We start from the raw sequence: 16,716 nt of genomic DNA, 5'->3' as shown, positions 1-16,716 counted from the left end.
TTTATCTTCTTAAATAATCAAAGCTTAATAAAATCAATGATGGTGGTTTCAAAATTTCTTCAACCAAAACAACTTCAAATAAGCAATAAATCTTCAAATTTCAAATTTCTTCAATCAAACCAACTTCAATCTCATGGGTCTGAAATTAATTCTAAAATGACTAAACTTACAAAAACTTATAAAATGGCTTAAATAAATATTGTCCTCAAATTGGCTATTTGTGCACATGTCCCCCTAAAAAACTACCCATATAGCCCAAACTAGTAAAGAAAAAAAATACTGCCAATAAATAAATCATCGGAATTTTGCAAAGAAAAAACAAAAAGCTTTGGAATTGGAATTGGAATTAAACTACATAGAAAATCACCGATCAGAACTAAGTTTAAAGTTCTCTTTTCCAAAACATATATCAATTTGTACCAAAATTCTTAACAAAACTGTGATATATATTTTTGCACTTATAACCATTTTTTTAGAGTTCTTTAACTCATGTCTCTACTGAATCAACTCTTCAACAGAGGACTTCAAGGCTCGAAATGGTTAGTCAAACACTCCATCTTTTTTTTTTTTTCTTTTTTCTGTCAACTGTATTTTCTTTCCCTTAATGAATTCAAGAACTCATTTTTAATTTTTTGTTCAAATTTTACGAAAAAAGTCAGTGATCTGTTTATGGGGTTTTTCAATTTTCTAAAAGTATCACCTCTAAAGCTTTAAAAATGGGTTTATGTGATTTAAGGGTAGTTAGTGTTTGTTGAAACACAATTGATATGAAATTCTGAACTGTACTGTTGTTCTGCTTAATTTTATGTTTGTATCTAGGTTATTTAAAAAATAAAAAATAAATTGCTAATTATTCATGTGACTGCTTGTTAGGAAATATAGAAAATTGTTAGTCAGAGAATACCTAATTAATGTGTAAAATGAAATTATTAAGCATTGGAATGAAACTGGTCCAGATGAAGCATAATGGTTAATAAGGTTCATAAAGCTGAACTATAGTCAAACCTCTCTATGACAGCGTTGTTTGTTTCGATATTTTTTGGCTTCTATAACGAAATGCTTTATGGAGAACATATATAATATAACATAACATGAAAGATCGGTTCCATAGAAAACATGGATGTTATAATGAAATGTTGTTATAGAGGACGGTCGTTATAGAGAGGTTTGACTGAGTTATCTATAAGACCATAACAGTCATCTCAGTCAAACCTCTCTATAACAGCGTAGTTTTGTTCTGGTATTTTTTCGGCTGTTATAGAGAATGTATAATATAACGTAACATGAATGATTGGTTTCACAGAAAACATGGCTGATATTATGAAATATTGTTGTAGAGGATGGTTGTTATAGAGAGGTCGAACTATTCAAATAAAAATAAAAAACAGGATTCATATAGCTGACCCGAACTTAGTGATTGAAGCTTATTGTTGTTGTATTCTTGTGACTCTATCTGTGGATGACTTTGTAGCAAGACATGCTTGACCTTGGCAATCTCACGAATCAAATTATTACAAAACAAGAGAGATGCACAGCTCAAAAATATGCGCAAGGAGATAGCCCAATTTCTGCAAGCCGGCCAGGAATCCATAGCTCGAATTAGGGTAGAAATTCTGAGATACTTTTACTTGTTGATCATTCAATTAGGTATTTATCTAACTAGTATGCCTTCATTCAGGTTGAGCATATTATACGTGAGCAAAATATATGGGCTGCCTATGAAATTTTGGAGTTGTTCTGCGAGTTTGTTTATGCCCGTGTCCCTATCCTTGAAAGCCAAAAGTAAGCTGTCTCTCGCTTGACTTTCTTTTTTCAAATCAATGAAATTTCTTTACTCATTAGGTCCGGTTTGTTATGGCATTATTTAGAGATCAGGAGATGTTTTGTATGTTGCTTCAAAATGCTCTTTGCACTATGTTAAACAGAGACTTCACCAAGTGCTTTTGGTTTCCTCTCTGTGAACAATATGCCTAGTCTCAGCTTAAAGTTAGCTTCAGATACCACTTTTCGAAAAGGGGGGGGGGGGGGGGGGGGGGGGGGGGGGGGAAGCTTCACATACCTTTCAAGTTGATTTAGTCATCCCTCAGCCAAGTAAAATATATGTACAATTTTGTATTTGTTTTCTTATTCTCCTCTTACAATTTCAGGGTTTGGGCAAGGGGAGGGCATTTTTGTTTCTAATGTGAGTACCAATCAATTGAGGCTGCCAATACTAGGCTTGTATTCACATTTATTATCCATTTCTTTCACTTAAAAGACTAAGTTAAGATCATACTCTAGTATGTCGATTCAATTAATGCTAGTTATAGCCTCTTGTTATCTTTAATGAAATTTTCAGTATAACAAACTATCTTCCACATGCTTTCTCCTCAAGGCTTCAGGAGTGCTTGAAAATTCTAAGATATGCTTCTTTATTTTTCTAATAACAATCAGTGCTACTTACCCAGCTGAATTTCTATAATAATAGTTTCTCTAAAACAATGAAAAGATGATTTAGACCCATGTGAGCGATGTTCTTTCTCTTCGAAAAGGTGAGAAAAGATGCGGACCCTTGGGTATTCAGAAAGAATGTTTTCCTTTAGGTTACTGAATTACCAGCTTTCAGAGAAAAGTTAGGTACCATTTGGTTAAAATAATCCCTTTTGGCAAGGGGAAAGTGCAGGAAAGGAGCATAGTGCTAGCTCAGGAAGGGGTTGTCATAGCAAAGTGAAAGAGAAATGGAAATAAATAAAATTTATGCATACAGGACCTCTATAGTAAGCTATAGGTGAAATTCTGTTTTGTAATACACCATATTGGAATATGAAGGTTTATATAATATTTGAAACCAAATAAACTATGTTTACATGCTGTAACCTCAAGAGAGGTTTCTGTATTTAGCACTCTAATATAATTGTTTGGTTGGTGTCAAAGACATTCCTACACACCCATAACTAACCAAAATGTTGAGTGCCCTTTCAAATTTTCACCTACATCATACAAGTCCATTTTGCAACTGCCTATTCCTTTGACTTCAAGCGTTGCATTATTTCCTACATATATCCACCTTGATCCAGGTGAGACTCGACATAACTCTACAAACGCTTCTCGATCATGGCTCACATAGTCGGTGGCTCCGGAGTTTGCAATCCACGCAAGATAAGATTCAGTCAGTAAAACTGCATTGTAAGCCTCGGGATCACGACTCACGTGGCATCTTTCTTTTTCCATGCATTGTAAGCCTCGAGATTTCTTCTATGTTGAGCAGTGTTACCCTCTTCTGGGTGAACCAAAGTATGATTAGTACCTTCAAGAGCATCTTGCGCTTCTAGTACATACCATATCTTACAATTTCAGATGTCGTAATCCTCACCGTTTAGTTTCTTACCCTTGTTTAAATCTGCAATGATGCTTTAGATGTCATGTCTGCTAAATGAGACAATTAAGTAAGTTTTACTCATCAATATTCACTTGAACAATTTATGTATATGATATACACACTCAAGCAAATCAATTTCATAAAAGTTTCACATTTAGTGTAATATCGAAAGGTTACTAAAGTTTTCAATCATCATCTACAAACTAAATGTTTAACCAAATTAAAAACACATCTTAGTGTGTATGTAGTAAAAAAAAAAAAAAAAAAAAAAAAAAAAGAGAGAGAGACTAGAATCACATAGATTCTTTTATATATACATATATGTCGATATATGTGTGTGTGTATATATATATATATATATATATATAAAACATAAGAGATAAACAAATATTTGTTCATAAAAAGAATTTACACAATTACAAGTCATATACTACTTGTCTATATTTACATGACTTTCTTCTCATTACGCGGGTGACAAGGATTTACACTTTCAGCCACAATTTTAGCCAGTTTATGTATGGGAGAAAGTCGAGAAAGTTGAGATGTAGGAACTATCGTACTTAATCTGGGTATAGAACAAGTTTTTAGTATCTAAGATTTCTTAATCTTAGTTGATATTTCCTTTTCCTCCCACTTGGCTTCAAGTTCCAAAGTGTATATCCAAATATGCTCATTGGGACCAAACTTGTGATGAGTACTAGCCAATTGACCCTTCTAATAATCTGGTAAGGATTGCTCCGATATACACAAGACTCTTCAATCTGAAACATACTTAAATGTTCAAACATTAATTCTGCTAGTTTTTTTCCTAAAAAACAAAGATGACATGGTATAAATGCAGATGTGTTCATTTGAATTTTTGAAACTCTTCATATTTTCTTTCTCCTTTCCTACGCAAAACTCTATCCTCCCAAAAGATATTTTGTAGCGTCCTTGGGACATTCCTGATGACTGCAGGCTCAGAGTCTGAATCATTACTAAATCTAGTCCTTCGACGACACATTCTTCTACGTTGTCCATTTGCTTGAGTTTTACAACTACTCCCACTTGGAGTAATTCGAGCTTGTCCCCGTCCAGCCATGTCTGGTAACAAGGAAACAAAATGGTTGTCTATTCAAAAAATACAAACAAGAAGAGCAAACTTCTATTCGCAGCAGTAGTGTTTCTGTGTGAAACAAATAACCCTAGGCGCTGATGCCATTGCTAGAATAATTCATGGAGCAAGAACAACGAATTGTGTACCTTAAAGCAGCGGAAGATTAATGGTTGAACTTGCCACCAAATCGCCCCAAGTCGAACTTTGAATCACTTGGAAACAAAGTATTCTTCCACGAACTAGATGTCCTTTTGGTTTTGGGTCTAGCCCCCCATGAGCGAAGTGGGAGATGTTTGATAATGGGCTGTGGGTCGCTCCATGTGGGCTGACCCGACCTGGTTAGTAAGATAAACATAAACAGTTTCCTACAAAGAGGTTACCACTACTCTATATGTTAAAACGTGTGTGGGAGTGACTTTTGCTCTTAAATCGCTTATCCTCCTTTTGCTTTAAACGATACTAGAATGCTTTTTCTCTGTGTGAGAAAAATTCATCTAGTGTTCTTAGAAAGTATTCTTCCACGAACTAGATGCCCATTGAATTGTAACAACCATTTTGTTTCCTTATTCCCATTTCAGACATGGCTGGACGAGAACAAGCTCGAATTACTCAAGTGGGAGTAGTGGTAAAACTCGAGCAAACAGACAATGTAGAAGAATGCGTCGTCGAAGGACTAGATTCAGTAATGTTCAGACTCTGAGCCTGAAGTCATCAGGATTGTCCTAAGGACGCTACAAAATATCTTTAGGGAGGATAGGGCTCTGCTTAGGGGCGGAGAAAGAAAATATGAAGAGTTCCAAAAATTCAAAATGGACCTATCTGCATCTATACCATATCATCTTCGCCTTTTTGGGAAGAAACGGACATAATTAATGTTTGAACATTTTAAATATGTTTCGGATTGGAGAGTCTTGTGTATATTGGAGCAATCCTTACCATATTATTGGAGGTGTCAATTGGCTAGTATTTATCACAAGTTTGGTCTCAATAAGCACATTTGGGTATACACTATGGAACTTGAAGCCAAGTGGGAGGAAAAGGATATAGCAGCTAAGATTAAGAAATCTTGGCTACTAAAGACTTGTTCTAGACCTAGATTATGTCCGATAGTTCCTAAATCGCAGCTTTCTCGAGTTTCTCCCATAGATAAACTAAAAATTGTGGGAGAAAGTGTTGTAAATTCTTGTCACCCCCGTAATGTGAAGAAAGTCATGCATAAATTGTTTAAGAATCTATGTGATTTTAGACTCAAATATATTTTTTGATACACATTAAGAAATGATTTTAATTTTGGTTAAACATTTAGTGCGTAGATGAGGATTGGAAACTTTAGGGACCTTTCAAATTTTACACTAAATGTGAAACCTTTATGGAAATCGATTTGCTTGAGTGGGTATACCACATGCAGAAATTGTTTAAAGTAAATATTGATGAGTAAAACTTGCTATCTCATTTAACAAACATGACATCAAAGAGCGTCATTGTTGATTTAACAAGGGTGAGAGACTAAACGGTGAGAATTACGACACCTCGAGTCATAAAATGTGGTATGTACTGGAAGAGCAAAATGCTCTTGAAGGTATTAACCACACTTTGGCTCACCTAGAAGAGGGCAACGCTGCTCAACACAAAAAGGGTAACACGATTCGTTCTTGCCCCGTTAATTATTCTTACATTGACATCAAAGCTTTTGTTGTGTTCATCGCTTTTTTAATACACCGTTGTGAAACACCATAGTGGGTTAATTTGTACTTGGAATTATTTCGAATATACACTCTACCCTCCCAGGTCCCACTTTGTGGGATTTTATTGGGCATGTTGTAATTTGTTGCAAAATTTTAAGGATATTTTTATCATTCTAACAAACTAAAAGCTTATCAACACTTTTTCACCAAACACATTTGATGTTTATTAATAGTTTTAGCACTTTTATCCAAACACGTAACTACTTATTTATAAAATCAATTTCAGCACTTAAAGCTTATCAACTATTTACAATCTGCTAATCCAAATGGGATCTTGATCTCCAATTAGACGAGACTGGCTATATATATTGTCAATATTCATTCTGCTTTATGTGGGTTTATTTTTTTCAATGCTCAAATTTTTCTAAATTATAACAGATTACAGTTTCTTTGGAACTAGAGATTCTTTTAATATCATGGTTATCCCTAAGCCAACATGAAAAATGTAACCTAACTAAAACATCTACCTAATGTAAGAGTCCCAACAATGAAACCGACTATGCAGATACTTCGCTTCCATTGTGTTTTGTTATATTTCAAGAGGTTTTGGTCTATTGAGAATTTGAGATGACTTCATGTAATTTTGGATTTATCTTGTTTTCTTTTCAGTGTCCTCAGTCATCATATTTTAACTCTTACATGCGGTGCATTTATAGAGGTCTATGTAGATCAAACCATCAGTTATTCATCATAAATAACTGTTACTTGCACCTTGGTCAAACGTGATTTTTGGTCAGTTAAAATTTATAGCTTGACAAGCATATGATCCTTGGCTGACTTGAACTTTTTGTTGAGGTCTAGTGACCTCGTTCCTTCATAAATGGCAAAGTCTAAGTTGACCACCAAAATCGTTGCTATAACGTTGTTTCGTTTTGACCTTGGTAGGTGAAGCATTTAAGGTGCCACTAGGGCAAGCACATTATAAAGCAAGAATAGCTACATATTCTCTTTCTAGGTAGTTTTGTGTTTCAACTAAATCATTTCGAGCATCTGTCTAGTGGACACGAACTCATGGACACAAGAGTTTGTCTTATTCGTTTATATAAGGTAAAAACTATACGTGATGAGATTAAATATCTCTTTTGGTGTATCAGAGAATGCCCTACGGAATTGCGGGAAGCTGTTGCAAGTATAATCTTTGCAGCTCCAAGATGTTCAGATTTGCCAGATTTATTGCATGTCAGGAATCTATTTGCAGCTAAATATGGAAAGGAATTCATAGCTGCAGCATCTGAGCTTCGGCCTGATACAAGTGTCAACCGTACAGTTATGCTCTCTACTTCTTCTTCTTCTTCATTGTGCTAATGATATACTTGCAGGGTTGACCATATTAAACGTTTAATTCTTTGAATATGCAGATTATAGAGAAACTTTCAGTCGGTGCTCCATCAGCTGAAGTAAGGCTCAATGTATTGAAGGAAATTGCAAGAGAGTACAACGTGGAGTGGGATTGTTCTAACACAGAAGCAGAACTGAGTAAAAAGCCAGAGGACCTTCTGGTACTTTCCTTTGTTAAATCTTCTAGTTGTATGTGTGTCTTGAATATTTAGTCCTCCTCTTCAGAAGCTTGAAAATGTCTGAATTAGAAGCTACTCCTTAAAATTTGTTAGAACTAACACTTCGGACATTCACAAGGATCTCCACTATAATTTGCCAGGTGTTGGGGCATTGTTAATTTAATCAACTCTAGTATATCCCTGCGACTAGGGGTGTCTAGTGAGCGGGTTGGGCTGGTCAAAATGGGATGAGTTAATAAATGAGTGGGTTATTGACCCGCCCAAAAGTTACTTGGGCTGAAATTGGGGCTAGAAAGCAGGTCAAGACCCAACCCGCCCAATTCTTACTAAGTTTTAATTTTTTTGTTTGCAACTTATATAATTTTTTGGTGCCTAATAAATCTGATTTTTCTTCCCTTTTTTTTTTTTGTTAAATTTAAAACTGATATTTCTTTATTATGGCTATATATATCATATCAAATAAAGAATGTATTTTAAAAATATTTTGACAAGATTATTCATGGGTCAATTTGGGCTACATATCAGCCAATTATTGATGGTCTGAGATAATAAATGGGCGGGCCAATGACCATCCCAAACTTGGGCGGTTGCACGAGTTATGTTTTCATAGGCTGATTTTGTCACCCTCTACCTGACACCATTGAACTTTAAGTGCTCTGTTGTTCTTGACCTGAATTTTATTTGCTGCCTCTATAATTCATGATGTAGAATGGACCAAAACAAATTGCTGCACCTGCTCGGGCGTCTCTAGAACCAAATGCTCGTGGTCATGCCCCAACTTCTGCAAATCCTGTGACGTCTCGAAATGGCAATCCAGGAGCTAGAAGTCTCGAGTCTCCAACCTCTGTTAGTAAAGCACCTCTATGGCCTGCTAATATAGATAAACCATCACTTGGTGACAGCACTTTGGGTGATTCTGTCGATATAAAAAAGGATACAAGACCAGAAACATCAGATGTATTAGAGAGAGCTCGTGCTGCTATTTCTGCTGCAGAGCATGCATCTGCTGCTGCCCGACTTGCTGCAGATTTGGTTAACATCAAGTTCAATTCTTCAAAGGTAGAGGAGGGCAAAAGTTAGTGAAGCTGTTATTCTTAATTTAGATCTGCAGATTTGGCTAGTGTCAAGTTTTCTTTTTTAATCTGTCTGATGCCTCTTTTCTTTATGTGTGTCTGAGAGTGAGAGAGAGTGAGAGAGCAACAGGATCATAATTTTATCGTCATGGCGGCTTCTGTGCACACTGTTATATCCTGGTGGTTTTCTTATTCGACCAGCTTAGAAGTGCAATGTTATTTGTAAAATATGAAGTGAATATGAGTTCCCTGAAATCAATAATAAGAATTAGGAGTATGAGTTTCATGCTAAAGTATTAACCTTAGCTCTGTTCATTCTTGTAGTTTTGAGTCTTAATATCTTTTGGTTGAATATGTTAACAGTCCTTGCTCTTGGATGAATTTCCCAGTAAAATTATAATCAGCAATTCGAACCAAAATATACCCTCTAGTGGCTAACTTCAGCATAGTCCGATAACTTTTGTCCCAAAGCTATTAAAAGACATTTAAACCAGTACTCAAAACTTGAGCTGTAAAATATTTTGAGTACCGTGTAGATGTCTTTCAATAACTTTGGGACAAGTTTTTGAGAAGGGCAAATGTGTTGTTTTGTTATTTTATACCGGGATTAATAATCACGGGATTGTTATCCCACATAAAGTGTGTATAAAAATAATAACACAATTGTGTTATTATCAATCCCTAAGTTACGAATTTCAAAATAAAAATTACACAATATCTTACATTTTATCCCAAAATTATAGTATTTTAATCTCACCAACCAAACAACTCCAAGTGCTATCCATTAGCTTAACAAAAGTTGGGTAAATTTCTCTTCTTTTTTTCCCATAAAAGATTGAACATGATTAAGAACATTCATGCAGAAGAAATGAAATTCTTAACAGAAAAAGGAAAAATAAGAAAAGAAAAAAAAAAAAAACCTCCACAACAGTAAAATTAATTCTCCTATCTCAGGGGAGATTGTTGAGGTCCGCAGAAAGCTCACCCAAACACCTGTTTTGGTAATCATTAATGAAATTTCAATTTCTTCTATTTTCTTTTTCCCTAGAGTAAACTTTTACCTGGTTGAATTGTCATATTAGCAAAATTCTGAAATGGTCTATTTTTCTTTTTACCTCCTGCAATATAATCAAGGTCAATTCAAGTCCGTAAATGATCTTTACTTTCGATAAGACTTGTAATATATTCAGTTATTAGTAATTAGACGTCTCTATGATTTTCATCTTTTAATTCTTTACACACCCTGTTACAGAAATGTGCCATCATGAGATTGATGTTGAGCATTTAAAAATAGTGAAATCCCTTTTTCTGATTCATGTATTCTTGATCTTCTGTTATGTTTAAACTTACAAAGGAGCATCAGTTACGTTTTAGAGGAACCATAATGTGTAACATCCATGATTCAGTACTGTTGATAGTTTCTTACTTCTTGCAAGACAGTTTGTCCGTAAACATATAAATTTTGCTATGCGCTTTAGATTAAGCCATTCAACCCTTGATAGAGCTGATCAGACTAATGGATGCCACCATCTTCTATGACTTGTTTGGTAAGTCAGATGTGAAAGATTAGATTTGATGATTGTTTGGTTGAAAAACTCGTGTTATAATTTAGAGGTATCTAGACTAAGATATGTACAATGTTATAATAATATCTTTAGGCCAAACTCATAGATAACACTCGTGGTCGTCTGGTTCTTTCACTTGAACACCTCAATTAAACTTTGTTTCATTTAGACACCTGAGGTGAGATCCGACTGTGCCATTTAAACACTTTTCGCTGATTTGGCAACTTGCGTGATTTCCACACCAATCTGGCGCGTGAAGAGCCCAAAAAACATATATTTTTTTTTAATTCTTTTTATTTCCTTCTTCTTCTTTATTTTTTTTTCTCTTTCTTCTCCATTTAACAAACCTTCCACCATTAACAAACCTTTCCCCATTGCTATCTTGTTCACCGGAAAAAATCAAGACCCCCACCACCCTCTCTCTCCCTAAGCGTTTACAGGACAAGAAAGATAATTTTTCTTTGGATAAATCTATTTAATAAACAAAAGAAAAATAAAATTCCCAAAAAGATTTTATTTAAAAAAAAAAAAAAAAACTTGCCATTGATGGAGTCTTTAGAAAGCTTGAAGGTTTAAAATAGGTTAATTTATTTGATGAAAATTGTGAGAAATTAATGTTGGATTATCTTTGGGTCTTCGTGAGGAATCTTTAGTTGAAGTTATAACAAATTTGGAGGAGTTTCTCTTGAAAATTTAGATTAAAATCATGGTTGTAACAAGAACAACATGAAGATGGTGAAGAACACCAAAAACAACTATTCATTTCAGAATTTTCAATGTGTCCTTTTTTTTTCTTTTTTCTTTTTGTTAATAATAATGTGTCTTTTTCTGAGTAAATCAAGTTTTTTCTTTTTCTTTTTGAGAGTACTAATTTTAATTTGTTATTAAATAGTTTTAAATAGCTTTTTAAATTAAAAAAGACATATGTCCTCATTTTATTAGTCATTTGTCATGTCAGCACCGACTGTATTGCACACACTTTGTAAATTTGGCTGATTCACCGAAAAATGTCTAAATTAAATGGCACAGTTGGATCCTACCTCGGGTGTTTAAATGAAACAAAGTTTAATTAAGGTATTCAAGTGAAAGAACCGGACGACCATAGGTATCTATTAATGGATTTGGCCATATTTTTAAATAAAACAGTCATGCCCACATTAAGGCGAGAACACTGTAGCACGTATTTGATATAACGTGTGTTTAAGTAATGAGGTAATGAAAGAATTGATTCCTGCTTATTCATTTTGATCTTCATTGATTTCAATTTTAAGGCTTTACCTATTGTGTGGGGAGTTGGTGCTTTTTCAATTTAAATCCATTACAAACCTTTCAAACTTACTTCCAACATGTATATAACATCATCACAAACATCAATCACGTGCATTTTTATCATTTCCAACACATAACACAAACAGTTAGCACAACGTGGGACATAATATATAAACTAAAAGTAAATGAAAATTTACGGGAATTAACAATTTTATTAACTGATAATGTACATGAAAAAGATAGATGGGGCGCAGCCCAAACAATATTAAAGAAAATAAAAGGACCCTGGGGTATTAAACTCCTTCAACTTGAGTAATAATTTCTTTGTTATTTTCTCGTTGAATCTCAAGGACTTGAATACGTATCCCATCGTCAAAGTTCAAATTTGGTTGTCGTGTAATGTTTCCTTTATTTGAAACTTTCCACCTAAAATTTTCAAACGAAATTGAATGTTAGAACTTTACACTTCTCATGGTATAGTTTTTAAATTTATTAAATTTAACCTTATTACTTTTTATGGGGTCCGTGAGAATGCATACCTATAACTTGTCATCAAATAGTGGAGGAAAATGGATATTTGCATCTTTGAGAGATTAGCTCCAACACACATTCTGTTTCCTCCACCAAACGCCACAAATGTTTTGGATACACTATGTAGTTCTTCATCCTTTTGAATTCAAATTTTGTGTAGAAGCATATTAAAAATTTGAAAGTATAGAGAACCACAAAAAAAGGTACTTCCTCCCTTCCATTTTATATGACGATATTTGACTTGACACGAAATATAAGAAATAAAGAAAGACTTTTGAAATTTGTGGTCTAAAACAAACCATAAAAATTTGTATGACTAGAAATCATTTCGTTAAAGGTAAAAACGTAAATTTAAAGTTGAGTTTTTACTAAATATATACAGAAAGGTGTCATTCTTTTTGGGACTGACTAAAAAGAAAAGAGTGTCATATAAATTGAGACGGAAGGAATACAAAAGTATAGTTAATTATATTTACATATATTTGACTTACCTTCCATCGCGATGGATTAAATTCAAGGGGGTTCTCATACTTGTTTGCATCTAAATGGATTGATTGTGCACACACGACCATTGTCCATCCTTTAGGAATCGTATATCCTGTGATTATTGTTCCTCAGTTTAGTATTTTTAGACAAATGAGAACAAAAGAAAAGGGAAATTGATTTCTATATTCCCTTCGTCTCAAGTTATCTATCATGATCCCCTTAAGAAACATTAATTAGGAGGGATTTTTAGCTATTTTATCCTTCATTAGTGTTGAAACAATCATGACATCAACCCGTAATTGAGGTGGTTGTAGTATTCAAGAACAATAACTACTAATTAGGGTGAAATGGAAAAAAATAATTAATTTTATCTTGAACTTCTAAAACGACAAATAATTTGAGACAACTATTTTTGAAAACCACGACAAGGGAGTAACATTTTAAAATTTTGGTAATATCAACTCCCGAATATTTAATGTTTTGTAAAGAGGGATCGTCTGGGAATATTGTTCTATAGATTACAAGGATGCGAGGAATTAACTGCCACTAAAATGTAAATGCAAATTCTTGAAAGAAGCCATTTTTTAAATTTATTAACGAACAAATTAAAAGTTCTAATTTATAATAAAATTTACCGTTGATTTCCACATCCTTTAGTACTTTTCTGAATTTTCCCGAGGCGATATTTGCAAGCCTTAGTGTTTCATTTGTAACCTGTCAATCATTTTGAAATTAGAAACAATAAAGACACAAGAAAAGTGTTATTCTATTGTTATGACTTATGAGTACAGAGATAATATCTTAATTTTGGTTGGTCATATACTGAATAATATATGTAAATTGGATTAGAAAAACCTTACCTTATGTGTGAAGATCGTGGACTTGTATTCAATCCATGAAATTGGAGCATACTTATCTTCTCGATTTCTAAGTATGTTCTCATGTTCTTCCTACGAAGGGTTATGATATCAAATATGTTAAAATAATATAATTAAGTAAATTATTCAATTTTACTTAAGTATCACAGAAAGTTATCATTCCTCTAGAAATCAAAAGTCTCTCGATTTTGTCTAAATATCATATAGTATGTCTCTTTCATATCCTTTAAAATGAATTTTTATAATATTAGTCAAAGTTGAGTCATTTTTTATTACAAAGAGTAGTTTATTGACTTTTATAATAGAAGAATTAACTTAAATATTCGTCCACACAACCACTTAAACTAAAAATACCTAGACGTATGTATAATACATATATAATACATATATAATACTATATGTTTAACCAAGTATAATTAGTGTATAATTTATGTATATCGGTCAGAAAAAATATATAGTAAATCCGGTCGGCTATTTATGTAAAGATTCCTTTATACTACTTAGATAAAGTTGAATTATTTCTTTGTCACAAAAAGTAGTTTAAAAACTCTGCTACAATATAATGAAAATTGAGTGACTGACCATGAAACTAACCCATAAAAACAAGATAAGAAGATACAATGAGAACTCTCTTAAAGAACACAAACCTTTAGTTGTCTTAAAACATCAGGATACTCTGTGAGGTATTTAAAGAGTCGTGTCATGGTTGAAGAAGTATTTTCATGGGCCGCAAATATAACAATGAAAATTAAATCCACTGCAATTTCTTCAGTTATAAATGTCTCTTCATTCTCTATTTCTTGAAGTAAATAATCTATGAAGTCTTGCTCATTTGCTTTCTCCTTGGATGACCTCCTTTTCTTGAAAACGTCTTTGATCATCTTTATAGCACTTTTACGCCCCTAATCACACACACACAAAAAAAGGCTCAATTGATTTCACAATTTTACAAATATAAGTGCACCCATTGGGTAGATTTATAGGTAAATTTTTTGTGCACGTGAACTCATGGTCTCTCCGCCAACTTAAGTACTCCTTTCATTTCATAATAAGTGGTGTTTTTAGCTTGGACACACCCCTTAAGGAAACTTCTCACTTCTAGAAAGTAAGAAGTGTTTTTACTAACTTGTCATTAATCAAATCTCTTGAAAAAGAAGTAGCTCTTTAATTACCTTTTGGTTACATAAAACTTCATCTATTTAAGTAAGGGTAAAATTGGAATAAAAATTAATGTCTTCTCAATCTTGTGAAACACCACTTATTTTGAAATAAAATAAAAAGGTAAAAACACCACTTATTATGAAATGAGGAGAGTATTTTGTATACATATTTTCTAAAATTGATCTAATATTATCTGCTAATACTCATACTTTAAAAGTGCTAAATGGTGCATTTAACTTAATATTGAGTTATTTACCTAAAAGAATAGGCATCAATTCCTTCTTAATACTTTTTTTCTCCTTTCTAATGGTGCACTCATATTAGAAAAATCCTTGATCCGCGTTTGAGTGCACCTAGGTTGTGCTAAATAAATCATCAGCTAGTAGTTTTGGTACATCTTCATTAAATAAACTAAGTATTGATGTTAAAGAGCTTCATACAAATTGTCTATATTTACTACTCCCTCCATTTCACTTTATAGCTTCATGTGTCTTAGATTGACTAGACATGGATTTTAACAAAATAAGTACTGTAAGATTTTTAAAGTTGTTAGATTTGTATAATATAATGTATCAAAATACCTTTTAAATCTTGTGAACTGAATTTAAAGAGAAACTAAATATATAAAGCAATGTTATTATTTATAAAACAGATTAAAAAGAAAGTAAGATACACAAATTGAAATAGAGGGATATAATTTAACTTTGGGGCAACGAGATTAAATAACATTAAAAAATGAAATAGTAATAGTAAAACAAACTTAAATAGGAAAAAAGAGTACCTGCAAACTGGAATGGAAAGCTGTTCCAGGCAAATTAATTGGAAAAGAGAGAAAGCCATTGGCAAAGACTTTGTAATGTCCTCTTAGTTTCAATGCCTCTTCTTCATTCATACCAAGGATTTTTTTCGCAATAAATATGAACAACATCTATATTATAGGAAAAAACAACTAAGTAAGCAGCAAATATATGCTTCCTATCGCAGTTTATGTGTTATAGTTCGAATTTCGGGCGACAAATTTCAAAATTGTGATCATAAATTTAGACATAAAATCCTTAAGTGTTTTTTTCAAATAAAACTTACATATTTGAAAACTACATAAAAAGTACTATAAATCACATTAATTAATAATTTAAAATATTTAAAAAATATATGAAAAAATTACGATCAAAGAAAAACTCGTTTAACTTTCGAAATTCAAATACCGACACATAAATTGAGATAAAGTACCCTTTCCGTTTCATAATACGGAAGGGGTACTTTAACCTTTTCATTTTATTTCAAAATAAGTAGTGTTTCACAAAATCTAGAAGGCATTGATTTTTCTTCCGATTCTACTTTTACTTAAATAAATGTAGTTTTACATAACCATGAAATCATTAACGAGCTATTTTTTTCACGACATTTGATTAAGGAACCTTAGTAAAAATACTTTTTACTTTCTGGGAATGAGTAATTTTCTTAAGGGTATGATCAAGTTAAAAATACTATCACTTATCATGAAACTAACGGAATATTAAATTAAAGAAAGAGATGTAATGGTTCATGAGTTAAGAAATGATTACAATTCCACATGCTTCTTTGACATCAACTTCACTTTGTGTAGTCCACCTATGCAAGTGTTGACGAGTAATGAAATCAACTTCATACACTAATTTAGTCTTTAGTTTATCTGGGCCTATAGGAGATAGAGCTAAATTCTTAAGGTATTTATGAGCCAATCCACCATTACCCATCAATCCGTTTTTTGAGAGAGAGCTCAACAGCACTCTTTGTGTAAGAGCATTGGAACAATTTATCTTCTTGTTGGAACACATAGTAATTTATATCTGGATCTGTTGATACGACTATTGGTTGCCCAACTAAACTCGTTTTAAATAGTGGTCCGTACCTGAAAAGAAGTATTAAGAGTACATTTGGATTGGCCGATTGTAAATAGCCGATAAGTTTTAGATGTTGAAAAGCATTTTAAAGTGCTGAAACTGATTTTATAACAAGCAATTACGTGTGTTGATTAAAGTGTTGAAATCGATAATA

General features: G+C 33.0%; 2 protein-coding genes across 2 annotated transcripts; one reads left to right on the top strand and one right to left on the bottom strand.

Annotated features, from left to right (window-relative positions):
- The first annotated feature begins 292 nt into the window (after nucleotides 1-292).
- Nucleotides 293-9,082, top strand: LOC132614496 (uncharacterized). Its single transcript, XM_060328956.1, has 6 exons — nucleotides 293-539; nucleotides 1,472-1,604; nucleotides 1,679-1,782; nucleotides 7,294-7,465; nucleotides 7,558-7,698; nucleotides 8,425-9,082. The coding sequence occupies exons 1-6, from the start codon at nucleotides 490-492 to the stop codon at nucleotides 8,794-8,796; spliced, it is 972 nt and encodes a 323-aa protein (XP_060184939.1). The 5' UTR covers nucleotides 293-489; the 3' UTR covers nucleotides 8,797-9,082.
- Nucleotides 9,083-11,738: 2,656 nt separating this feature from the next.
- Nucleotides 11,739-16,409, bottom strand: LOC132614760 (cytochrome P450 87A3-like). Its single transcript, XM_060329285.1, has 7 exons — nucleotides 15,461-16,409; nucleotides 14,166-14,420; nucleotides 13,501-13,590; nucleotides 13,276-13,354; nucleotides 12,646-12,752; nucleotides 12,163-12,290; nucleotides 11,739-12,049 (listed from the first exon to the last, which is right to left on the bottom strand). The coding sequence occupies exons 1-7, from the start codon at nucleotides 15,605-15,607 to the stop codon at nucleotides 11,917-11,919; spliced, it is 939 nt and encodes a 312-aa protein (XP_060185268.1). The 5' UTR covers nucleotides 15,608-16,409; the 3' UTR covers nucleotides 11,739-11,916.
- Nucleotides 16,410-16,716: the final 307 nt, after the last annotated feature.

Source organism: Lycium barbarum, chromosome 10 (assembly GCF_019175385.1).
Source record: "Lycium barbarum isolate Lr01 chromosome 10, ASM1917538v2, whole genome shotgun sequence".
NCBI classification, from domain to species: Eukaryota; Viridiplantae; Streptophyta; class Magnoliopsida; order Solanales; family Solanaceae; genus Lycium; species Lycium barbarum.
This window is presented reverse-complemented; position numbering and strand designations above follow the sequence as displayed.